Below are 13260 nucleotides of genomic sequence, written 5' to 3'. Positions count from 1 at the left end.
AGGTAAATGAATAAATAGGATGGACAGGTAAATGAATAAGTAGGATGGACAGGTAAATGAATAAATAGGATGGACAGGTAAATGAATAAGTAGGATGGACAGGTAAATGAATAAATAGGATGGACAGGTAAATGAATAAGTAGGATGGACAGGTAAATGAATAAATAGGATGGACAGGTAAATGAATAAGTAGGATGGACAGGTAAATGAATAGATAAGATAGAGACAGGGAAATGAGTAAATAAGATAGACAGGTAAATGAATGAGATGGACAGGTAAATGAATAAACAAAATTGATAGAGCTTACTTAGATACCTGTAAGTCTTTAAAGCATTAAAATGGGACATGTATGACTTTAAAAATTTACTTACTGCTAATGACAATCTAACATTTATGGGAAATTTATAAGCCAAGCATAGAAATGAGCCAAGTGCTTATCGATTATGAGCCAAATAAGCATTCTTATACTTTCATCTTGCAAGTCTTTCATCCGTTCTTCAATGCATAAAAAGCTATAATATTAGTGTCAGTGAAAGTGAAACAGAGAGAGAGGGAGAGAGTGAGAGAAAGAAGAAAAAAAAGTCTCTCAGAAATAATTTTTATTATTATTATATGATTTTACATAATTTCGTATATTAGTTGCAAATATTTGAGAGAAATTAATTTTTGCAGCATTTCATTTTTCTCATTTTGTTTTTTTAAATAAATAAATTGCAAAATTTTGATACAAAAAATATATATAAAACGATAAAAAATAATTAGCACTTAGTCATTGATGATTAAATTATGATTTATAGTTGTAAATAAATGAGTTATTGATGATTAAATTATGATTTATAGTTGTAAATAAATGAGTCATTGATGATTAAATTATCATTTATAGTTGTAAATAAATGAGTCATTGATGATTAAATTATGATTTATAGTTGTAAGTAAATGTAAGTAAAATTAAAATATGTGCAATTTAGTAAAAGTAAGTAAATTTGAAGTTAAAAAACACTAAATATAATTTTAAATATTTTAAATATTCTTGCAAAGATTTTATCAGATGATTTTTAAACATTTTCAATAAAATGTATTCAGTCAAATTAAATAAAAGAAAAAATTATAACTATTTCAAAAAAAAAACAATTAAAATTGATAAATGATTGGAAGTCATTTATATATTGAAAAAAGAGCAATGCTATTTTTAATGATAATATTATTATCATTAAAAAATACTTACTTCTATGATATCATCTTTAATAAGTGACACAAAATTTCAAATCCATAATAAACACTGATAAGATATATTTATCAAATCTTTTTTTTTTTCATATAAAATTGCAATTGCATATAGAAAGTTTATAAAATAAATGTAAAACAATGATATATTATATATATGTTTATCAAATTATATCAAAATAAACAAAAAAGAATGAGAAATACATATATGAAGGAGAATTATGTTTAAAAAAAATGATTTTCGATTAATAATAATAATAATTACTATAATAAATCATTTTTTTTTTATTTAATTAAAAAAAGATAAAATTAATTTAAAAAAAAAATAATAATCATAAATCTTGAAGAAAAAAGTGAAAAAAAAAAAATTTTTTTTTTTTTTACAGTAAATTTTTTTTTAGGTTATATTTTAAAAGAATGTATTAAATTTATCTTTAAAATAGCAATAAAAATAAAATTCATTACAAGAATGCAATCATTTAATCTTATTCATTCTCGAATAGATATTTCTATGAAATGTTCAATTAACATTGGAAAATGATGGAATTCCCTCCCTCTCTCTCTCTCTCTCTTTTCTCTCTCCCTCTCTATCTCTCTCTCTCTCTCTCTTTCGTAAATTTTTAATGAAAAATAAAAAAAAAAAGGATCGCATGAATAAAATCGTTGGTATATAAAATAAAATTTAAAAAAAAAGAAAAAAGTCTCATTGAAAGGAATGTTTGGAATGAAAGGTAACATTGAAAAATAAATGTATGTATCTCTGTGCGTGGATTAATGAATGGAATGAATGGAAAAAAGAAAATTCGAAATTAAAAAATGAAAAGCAAATAAAATATTAAATCGAAGTAATTAAATAATAGTAATAATAATTATTATTAATATATATAATAACAGAATTACTATAGGATAAAAAAATATAGTTATTACTTACTATTGTCATTTTTATTAATATTATTTATTACTATTTCAATTATTATCATTATTATCAATGTTACTACTTATTGTTATTATTATTATTATTATTATTATCAATATTATTATTACTATCATACACAATTTTCTTGCTTCTTTATTTTTCTTCCCATCTTCAAATGATAACATGAACATATTATTAGATTATTACAGCATAATGATAAAGTATTCGTATGATAATAACTTTATAATATTGATTATTATTATTGTTATTATCATTATTATTATTATTATTGTTATCATTTCTGTAATTTATTACTATTATTATTGCTACTGCCATTAATTGATTGAAATATTTGAAACTGTAATGATAAGTAAGACAAAAAAGATTGTAAATGAGATATGAATAATCTTAAAAAAATTTTTTTAAACCTAAAAAATTATCTTTGTGGAAAAGATTTTACTTTTTTTTTTTTTGAAAAAAAGTAAAACATTTTTATTCGATGCTATATTATAGCCAATGAATTGATTGAAATGGCTATTGAAATGGAGAATATTCGTTCCATAGCACAACAGTCAATCATGCTAAAGCATTTTAGACTCTTAAATAAGTAATTGAATATACAAACACACACAGACATACATACATACACACAATGCATACACATTCATACACACACACATACATGCACATACATATACGCACACATTCATACGTACGCATAAACACACACGTACGTCCACACACATATACGCATATATGCACATACACACACATGCACATGAATACATATGCAGCATGCATACGCATAAATGCAATACACGTACACATGCAAACATACAAACGCATAAATGTAATACATACACACGCATACACACACACACACACACATACACACACACATACATATGATTTATGGCCATTTCATCCATGAGTGAAAAGTGACACTAATTGTATAACAGATAATGTCACATTAAGAAAAAAGATTTCATTTTAATCATTTAAGAATTAACAGATCGATAGATGATCGATAGATGATCAGTGTGTGATAGATGATCGATAGATGATCAATGTGTGATAGATGATCGATAGATGATCAATGTGTGATAGATGATCGATAGATGATCAATCTGTGAACTTTTGTAAGTTTTATTTCAAATTGTTCCAATTTAGAAATTGGAAAAAAAAAAATGGATCTTCAACGATTCATTTCTTGAATTTAGAATAACTAGCTTATTTCTATTACAATTGTTTAATGTATGCTAAAATTTATTGATAATGTTAAGATAAATAATTGTTACTTTGTTATTATCAAAATGGAAACTATTAGAAGTATAGTTTAAAATATTTGTATTTATTCATAATTTTCTTTTTTTTCTTTTTTTTTTTGGCAAAAAACATTAGTACAATAAGTTTTTTCATTTCTAATTTTTCTTTTTTCTCCATTTTTAATTACTTACATGAAATATTTTGCAAGGAAATTGATCAAAAATATTTTTTATTTCAATTTATTGTTTATAATTTTGCTAGATTATAAATTTCAAAAGGACTAAGTAGCATTTGAATTGTAAATAATTTCTTTTCATATAGACCAGAAAATAGAGCAAATAATAAAAAAGTCTAAATGATCAAAAGCGCTTTTTTTTTATAAATAAAACTATTTCTTGAATAGATTACTTCTTTTCTGGCTTTATCAACTTTTTAAAGTAATTGTTGCACAACAGAATCTTGCAACTTTTATCATCTTTGCATATATTTTCATCAAAAAGAAAACGTCACATTACATTCCATCAATTTTAATCTTTTATAAAAAAAAATGTAAAATTTAAAACACTTACTATTCAATTCACTATCGTAGAATTTGTCATAGAAGAAAGATACTAATGTTTAAATGCTTACATGCTAACAAAAATCAGGATTTGCAATTTTAAAATACTTTAAAAAATTGCAAAAGTAATTCCTAACTCACACTATTTAATACATGAAATACAGGTAATAAACAATAAGTATAAAGGTAATAAAAAATCTCAATCATTATTTCAAAGTATCGTACGATTACCTTGAAAATATCATAAGATATACTAAATCCCTAATATTTTGTGGTACTTTTAAGCTATCCTACACACTTTATAAACAAAAGAAATTAATTTTGTGAAAGATAGCTTAAAAGTACTATAAAAATATGAATAAGCTAAAGTATGTGTAGAAAGAATGTTGAAAAAAGCAAAAAATTTAGATTGTATAATTCTCATAAATTTATAATCAATCAATTTAAGTAATCAAAATAGAAGTAAAAAGAATAAACAAATAAAGGCTTAGATTTAATATTAGATAAAAAGAAGGAATTAGAAAAAATTTAAAAAAAAAATTTAAAAGAAAATAATATTAAATTAGATAAAAAGAAGGAATTAGAAAAGTCGCCGAAAAGTTCACAAAAGATTTGCAAACTGATATCCAAAGAATTTATTCAGAAAATAAATTTGCAAATTTTAATGCTTGTTTCTATGATATTCTAAAAATTTTCATAGATTTATACTAAACTTAATCTATTTCACTGAATAAATGCTTCCTCGATATCAAATCCTCGCCGACTACTACTACATAATATACTGATTTTTTTATATAATGATAAAACTGATAAACAATATGAAAACTGCTAATTCATCATTAATACTAGTTCATTTCAAATAAAACTACTATGATAAAATTATTTGAAATATTTGATAACAAAAAAAAAAAAAAAAATAGAGTGAAGTGTAACTGAATATAATAACAAAATGCTTATTCATGTAGCTTTGTGACGCATTCCTTAGGGATTGCGTTAATTATTGCATTCACTGCTGGATAGCTAAAAGTACATTGATAAGGAAGCTATTTCAGGTTATAATTTTTCCGCAAAACAAAATAATTCGATTTTTTTCCTAATTCAATTCTTGAAAATTCAAAAATATCAACACGATTAATTGTCTTTTCAATTAATGTGTAGAAAATATATATAAATAATGTAGAAAATATAAAAAATTATTACCTTGACAACGATTTCTGACATCCAACCATTATTAACTTATGCTTAGCTCTTGTGATAGCCACATTAATTCGCCGGCAATCAGCAAGTAACTCACTTTTTCGATTTTCTGCTTCACCGGTCCATACAAAACTTAATATAATAATCGACTTATCTCTACCTTGATACTGATCAACAGTATTCACTTCAATTCCTGCTTGAACTATTCGGCGTAATTGTTCAACATGATAACGATAAATACTGATGACACCAAGATCACTTTCTGATAAACCTTGCTGAAGCTAACTTCATTTGTTATTTAAATTATGCAAATAATTAGTTACGAAATACATGCTACAATGTTTTTTTTAAGAATTTTTTAATTAAGAATTTAAAAAAAATAAATAAATAAATAAACAAAATAAGCAGCACACAATCATATCTTTCAGGTGCTAACTAACTTTAACAAATAATCTGCAAAGGCCTGCAATAAATTCCGCTTCTCCACTATTAACAACATCGCCAAAGTTACGAAAAGTTGCACAAAATGCTGGATTCTTGTATGATTGCGTATCCACAAATACGATAGCATTATTTAGTAAATTCGAAACACAAAGCTTATATGCCTCTACAAAACTTTTTTTTCTTGCTTACAATTGACTAAGTGATAACATTCATGACAAGAACAACAAAAATTCTAAAAAATATTTCTATTCAAAAATAATTAAGAGACATTGTTGAAATCTGATTAGTTAGAAATGTAATCGCAATTTAGTATGTTTTAAAATTTTTAATAATTTCTGATCTTAATTATTAATTAAATGCACCAGAGTAAGTACTGTCATTGATGGGATCATAGGTCAAGTTGTTAAGAACTGCTTCAGCTATAATATTATTCGCACAGCAAAGTTTGCCATCATAAAACAGAACGCTGCTAAGTTCCGCAATCGGTCTAAAAATTGCTTTGTTCATGTTAAAATACCTTTGGAAATTATTTAAATGGACTGCATAAATTTGCATTTACATGTTTACCTGTTCATCCGATACTGTGAATGTAATGTGATTATAGCTGAATGATGAATGGTTAATCGTTCCAACAGTGATTTTGCCAAACCTTCTTGCCTAAGGTAGTAACTATAATTACTGATTCAATCATTATTCTCAATTTCGATTTAATTATTATAGATTTGTTGTAAGAAGGAAAAGAAAATTTATTATTACATGAACTGCAACATTTGAAATGTAAAAGAAAAACGATTAGTTTTAATGATAAATGAATTTTAATACTCATTCTTTAAACAATGATCGAGTGAACTCAGCTTCTAGTTACTATTTTATCATTTTTATGGTTTACTTACTTGAGAATTGTTAAGTATAAGAAAAAAAAAAAAAGAACAAATACCTAGCTTGCTTGGAACAAACAAGTGGAGCAAGCTGTCGATGATCACCAACAAGTACAAAAGAATCCGAAGCAGCAATTGCAGGAATAATAACAGGTTCCAGTACCAAAGATGCTTCATCAACAACTGTTATTGAAAAACGACGATACGAAAATAGCAAATTAGTTGATACACCCAAACAAGTACATGCAACAATGGGCTAAAATTTACAAGAGTTATAATCATGGAAAAAAATTAAAAATTAATTAATGATTAAAATTTGGGTGATACAATAATGATTTAGAAAATACAATATAGTTCATACAGAGATGGAAGAAAAAAAAGAAAAATTTACCGTTTCCATTAAGATATGTTGCATTAATGAAATTCTGTCCATTTTGCTCGGTTTAGACAACTTTGCTTCTAAAGTCAAATGTCGCATACTTTTGTTTACGGAAATTTGTTGTCCTAATCGTAGAATCTTACTTTCATCAACATACTGAAATAGCAATTTTCTTTGAACCATAAAAAGTTTTACTTCAATCGATAATTCCTCTATGTAACAATGAAAAAAACGATTTCTCAATTCAAAAAAAATGAAAAAAGCATTCCTCAGTTTTGAAAAAAAAGAACACTTGACAATTTTGTTTTAACAATTTCTCAATGTGACAAGATGTTTAGTTATGAAGCAGTTAGAACAACTGATAACTGATAGAAATTAAACAATAAATCTTGCATTCAGAAAATACATTCAGCAATTTCTCATTTTAGAAACACATTAAAAAAAAAAGAGAACTAATAACTTCAATAAGCTTCGAAAGAAGATTGTCAATTGCTGAATGAGTGTAGGAGGTGATAAGAACTGTGCGACCCAAATGAATAAGACAACGAATTAACACTGCTAATGTGCTTGTTTTTCCTATAATTATGATTTAGATTTATTAATTATTGATCCATTCTCCATTTACTGATTCAATCAGTAAAGGAATTATAAAACTAAAATCGATTACTGTTTTATAATTGACAAAAACTGAAGTTGAATATTTAACCTCTAAGATTTTTTTTTTAGATCTTTTGTTTTACGCGGTTTTATTCTTTATTTTCGTTTGGTCTCTATCAGAACTCATTATTGTGAATAATTTGTGAATAATTTGTTTACCAGATCCAGGAAATCCTTCAATAATTGTATAATCATCAGACATAAGAGATTTCACAACTGCACGTGCTTGATCAATATTTAATTGTCGTACAATTCCTGATATGTCACTTATATTTCCTTTCTTCATCTTTGAGAATAACGGTGGTCTCATATCAATTATAAGAGATCTAATTTTTGACCTGTATAATATATAAAAACTTATAAATTTTATTTACGGTGATCAATTAATAAAAAATGAAACAAAGAAAGTATTTCAATTCTCCAAATTTTTTCAATTCTTAAAATAATATTTCCTTTTGAGAAAGATAAATTGAAAAACAAAGGAATAGAAGGAAAAACCGACAGATTCAAGAAATCTACATACATTTGCTTGTTATCATCCATTAGCATTACTAAATTTCCAAGATTAAGAGTGTGCTGAAAAGAAGTTTCATGTCTCTCAAGGAGATAAATTTTTCCAACAACAAATGAACTACTGTTGCCATTTACAGCAACGTCGATAAAGTTTCCTGTAAAATTCAACTTTTTTAATGATGAATCTAAGTTTATTCCAAAGCGAGATTTGTTTTACATTGCGAAGTGAACTTTTAAGAATGTGATGCCACAAATAGACCTACTAAAGACAAACATTTGAACCACCATTAATTTTTGTGCATTATGCTAAAAGTGGAAGAATAGCAGAATATTTTCATGTATAATAACCTAATCTACCAAAGATGAAGCGAGCGCTCTCATCACTAAATGACCAATTATACAAAGCAACTATAACTCCAGAATTTACGTATGACAGAAGGACACTATTCCTATATTTTAACTCAATAAATAGAAATGGATTGGATGCATCTCAAATGGATGAAAAATCAGCTTACCTTCAACGGAAATTACAGAAGCCATAGCAATGACTTCACTCTCTTTAGAAAGAACTAACAACATATCTCCTTTTATGAACAATTCATTTTCATCTACTGCTTCTTCTCTGGATATAGACAGATTTTATTATACAGCAATAAGCCAATGAGTTAACTTAAATAAGACGCTAAACTAAAAATGTTTAACTGAATAGCTTTTTAGAGAGGAAATGATATTTGTATGAGAGAAGAAAGAATTTACCTCTGAAAAGTAATAGTAGTTCTATTCCCTCGTTGGAAAATGGAATCAAGGATAACTTTTACACTTAATAATGAATTCTTCCTGAAAATCATTTTAACTGCCTATTAAAGTATTACATATTAAAGTGAATAACTGTAGTTTTTTCTGATAATAGAATCTGACTAAGTGAAGCATTAAAGAATATCTATGAAGTGAAAAAACCTCCTGCATATATTTTCTTTATCAATTGCATTTTTCTCTGTTATGTATCTCCACTCCATTAATATCAAACGAATGAATCGTTTAAAATAATCAATGTGACTTTCCTTAAGATGTTTTAACTGATCTTGGACGATTTCGGTGGCAGTTGATGTAGAATATTGCAATAAGGAACATGACAAGGCATGATTGCACCATTTGCAAATATGTGTATTGAGGATCGGTTCTACAAAGATAACAATAAAATCTTCCATTATTATTGCCAGAGCAAAAGTTCGCATAAATTTAAACTAAAATGCGAAAAATTTCTATGAAAAAATTTTTTCAGTATTTCAATAAACAACCATTGTACAAAAATTGAACTAGCATTTCCGCCGTTAATTGATTAAACACAAAAATTTTTGAATATACAGAAATCGGTAAAAAAAAAAAAAAAAAAGAAAAATTTTCTGACACAATGATGTCTGAAATTTGCATGTTTAATAGTCAAAGATGACCTGGAAGATTATCAAATGAAGTATCACTTATGCTTGAGGCAATTTCATTGCGCATTTGTAGGATTCCTTTGAGATCGATTGTTTTGGGAGACACAGTTCGAGAGGTCTCATCCAGCAAATACAGAAGTAACCCGCTTTCAATTGTTCTCTTTAAAAATTGATATATAAATATAAACAAATATTCTTTATTTCCATTGAGATTGTTTTTATGATATCTTGTCTGATGTATTTATTATTACTTTCCAATAATTTAATGTATAGCAATATATCTGAATGCGAAACTCTTGAAATTTAGAACTACAGTCTGTACCAACAACATCTAAAACCTCTATAATTATGTTATTCAATGATGTGAAATTCGGATTCAAATTGTATGGGAGTATTCTTGGAAACAAACGAGACGAAAGTGGAAGTATCTGGATATAACACCAACCTGTTTTGAGGCTAGAGCAAGACAATAAAGCATGACCTGTGTAATATGCTCTGTATTTGGATTTGACTTGCCAGTTTTCAATTCTATAGGGATCAGTTTTTTCTCTCCATTCTTCTTTTCTACCGGAAATTTGAAATAATAAAAGTTCTCTTCGAAATGTTTGGAAAGCTCGTACTAATAACATGCGAGTGAATTTTTATTGGAGAATGTATTAAGTTAATCCTATCAGCTGCATTTTACAAATAAGAAAAAAGAAAACCTTCAAAGTGCAATCAATTTTGGCTTTAAAACCATAACATGAATTCCAGATGGATTCCTCAACATCCACCACTTCCATTATTTTCGAACCTGTCTGCAAGGATTCATTTCGACCTTTTGGCGATGACATATAAGTTGACACCCAGCTAGCAATCGTTTTAAAATAAACACACAGTTCATCTTCAACCTAAATAAAAATTCGAATAATAATTCCAGCAAAAAATCGCTCCAAAATCTATGGAAAACCAAAAATAAACCTCTTGAAATGAAAGGTTCAAAGCAAAAAATTGCTCAGCATATTGCTCATGCAACTCTCTTCGCCACAAATCAAGTAAACTGTTCTCAGTAACATCAAAACCTGAACGAGTAATAGCAGCCTGAAAATAAGATAAAAAATAACTTGAAAAAAAATTTTAATCAGCACTTTCATTTTTGTATTGACTACTTTTTTAGTACAAGAATCTCACTTACTACTTTAGATACAGACAATATTTCATCTTAGTTGTGCTTACTTTTTTGTGGATAAGAAATCAAGTTATCTCATTGAGTTAATTAGGCCATCATTCAGAAAAATGGACGATGAAAACATCAATGGGTAAATTATCTAATTAATAACACATACCTGGAAGAGTTCGTGAACCACGCTTCCAATCAACATTTCCTTCCTTATACTACTTCGTCCTTTGAAGTAATGCGAAAGCGTTGCCTTCCGACGACACGAGATACCTTGCGCGATAAGTGTACATGGAACCAGTACATTACTTTCCACGATTAATACACCATTTTCCCAGTTCAACAATAATTCCTAAAATGTAATAAGTAAACAAAACAATTTCAGTTACTTTTATACTTTTAAAACAATCCTGCACATTTTTGTATTGGAAAAAAAAATTAATTTGCAGTAACAAATTTTAATTTCATAATTGAAGAATGAATAATCGTACTATAAGATTACTTTTTCTGTCATTTTAGCACCAATAACACGTAGAGAAGATCCAATCTTGATTGGAGTAGACGACCAAATTCCTTCTAATTTCAAGCGGTAACTTTTAGATGTATCTTCACAAATGCAATCCAATTCACGAATCTCATCATTATTATTATCAGAAAGCGAAATAACACGAACATTAATGATGGATGATTCAATAGACCCAAAAGGAATGAATGAATCCTGGATGTCTGTAATGAATGAATGAAAGTCATTAATTCGGATAATGCAAAAAAAAAAAAAAAAAGATGAAATTCAGTAAAAATAATTCAGATAGAAAGAGGATGAATTTGCTACAATAAGTGCAATAAAGAGATAACTTAATTAGTCGTAATAAAAAAATAGAGAAAACTGAGATGAAATGAGTGAATTTTGAATCAAACAATGATTATCTAACACTTAGGTTCATTATAAGTTGGTAAGCATAACGGATGTTTTTTTTATGGAAGAATTAAACAGCAATAAACGAATTATATATATTATATTACACATATAATGAATTATAAATATTGTATTATATATATAATGGAATGAAAATATGATTTAACTTGATAATTAAATTCCATTATATATATAATACAATATTTATAATTCATTGATAATAATTAACATAAAATTAGATTTATATAGTTTCAGATTTTACCAGCAATTAAAATTATTATTCTACCTCGTTCCACATAATTAACTGATAAACGTTTTGGACGTTTCCGTGGTGGTGTACAATCAGTGGAGATACGATTGACAAGTGTCGTAGTTGATAACACTGAATCATTGATATCATTGGTAATAAATCCACCATCATTTTCTTTCCATGAACTGCTTTCCGGTAATTCCATCATACCATCACCGAATAAAACCTTAACTTGTAAAAAATTGATATTTGCATAAGTTGGAAAAAAATAGAAAATTAAACAGTGATAAATTCAATAATGTAATATAATATATTCATATAAGATGATAATTATAATAGTGTATAATGATTACAAACATTATTTGCTCTCAAAAAAAAAAAAAAAAAAATTTACTCATTCATATGAAATGTCTCTTAGATTACCTACACTTCAAATGATTATCATTATATTTATCCATATCAGAAGCACTCAGAGTAATTACCATTATACTTACTTATATCCAAAATCATTCGCATACCTAATCAGTTCGTTATTCATATCAGATGATAATGACAATATTGTTTAATGATTACAAATATTACTTGCTCTCAAAAAAAAAAAAAAAATTAACTCATCCATATGAAATATCTCTCAGATTATCATCATAGTTAATCATATCACAAACACTCATACTTAGAGTAATCATCATTATATTTACCTATATCATATCTACTCTGTTTTTTCACCTAAAATATCTCTATTTATCTTTACTCTCACAAAATATCTCTATTCCTCTATGAACAACAAATTAATCACCCATTTGGTTTATGTCAAACCATGAAATATTTTTCATATACCTTTTATTATTACATACTTTTTATTTAGTATTTGTCTCTTATCAAAAAATATTGTTTGTCACTAATTAAAAGATACCAGTTGTTACCAATTAATTAATTATCATATGCAATCATCAGTTTATTTATTCCTATAATAGTTCCCTTACCCCGCCTCCACTAAAAAAAAATCAAAAAATTTAAAATTTTTAAATAAATTCAAATTCTTGGCGTCACGCCAACAATCCAAATTATAACCTAATCATCTATCGCAGCAACATCTTTGCATTTGTGTGGCACGTACGGTCTGGTGTTGTAGGTCGAAGTGACGTGGCGTTGACGTAGTGGTGTGGAGAATTGTCGTCGCTTACTTTCCTGCTAAGTCAAGTGAGGTAGTGTGACGTAGTAGTGTGAAAGGTCATCGCTTCCTTTTCTAATTTTGATTGTGAGTTTTTCGTGGCATATACAAGAAAATTAGTTAATCCTTTGCAGATTAACCGTACTCTGCAGTTATGTATTATGAGCGCTTAATAACTTATGAATTAAATTACTAAACATTCGTTTTTACTGTATTTAATTCTTTTAAATTGTCAGAATTATATAATTATTCAAATTTTTAGTATGCAATAGAGTGTAATGTCAGATAACAAGGA

At 26.8% G+C, this 13260-nt stretch overlaps 1 protein-coding gene across 2 annotated transcripts; it reads right to left on the bottom strand.

The window, feature by feature from the left end:
* Positions 1 to 5161: 5161 nt before the first annotated feature.
* Positions 5162 to 12002, bottom strand: Bma-dna-2 (Uncharacterized protein; the record flags this gene model as incomplete). 2 transcript variants are annotated; one of them, XM_001893821.2, is made up of 19 exons in its annotated part: positions 5162 to 5437; positions 5603 to 5769; positions 5969 to 6093; positions 6174 to 6263; positions 6544 to 6740; positions 6876 to 7019; positions 7324 to 7439; positions 7680 to 7858; positions 8044 to 8188; positions 8549 to 8655; positions 8790 to 8870; positions 8991 to 9213; positions 9485 to 9632; positions 9918 to 10091; positions 10177 to 10362; positions 10433 to 10552; positions 10798 to 10980; positions 11131 to 11354; positions 11831 to 12002. In XM_001893821.2, 19 exons carry the CDS (start codon positions 12000 to 12002, stop codon positions 5162 to 5164), a joined length of 3057 nt encoding a protein of 1018 aa, XP_001893856.2. The 2 variants fall into 2 exon arrangements, with proteins under 2 accessions (XP_001893856.2, XP_042935293.1); XM_043079359.1 differs by lacking the exon at positions 9918 to 10091.
* Positions 12003 to 13260: the final 1258 nt, after the last annotated feature.

This window comes from Brugia malayi, assembly GCF_000002995.4.
Source record: "Brugia malayi strain FR3 genome assembly, contig: Bm_v4_Chr2_contig_001, whole genome shotgun sequence".
NCBI classification, from domain to species: Eukaryota; Metazoa; Nematoda; class Chromadorea; order Rhabditida; family Onchocercidae; genus Brugia; species Brugia malayi.
This window is presented reverse-complemented; position numbering and strand designations above follow the sequence as displayed.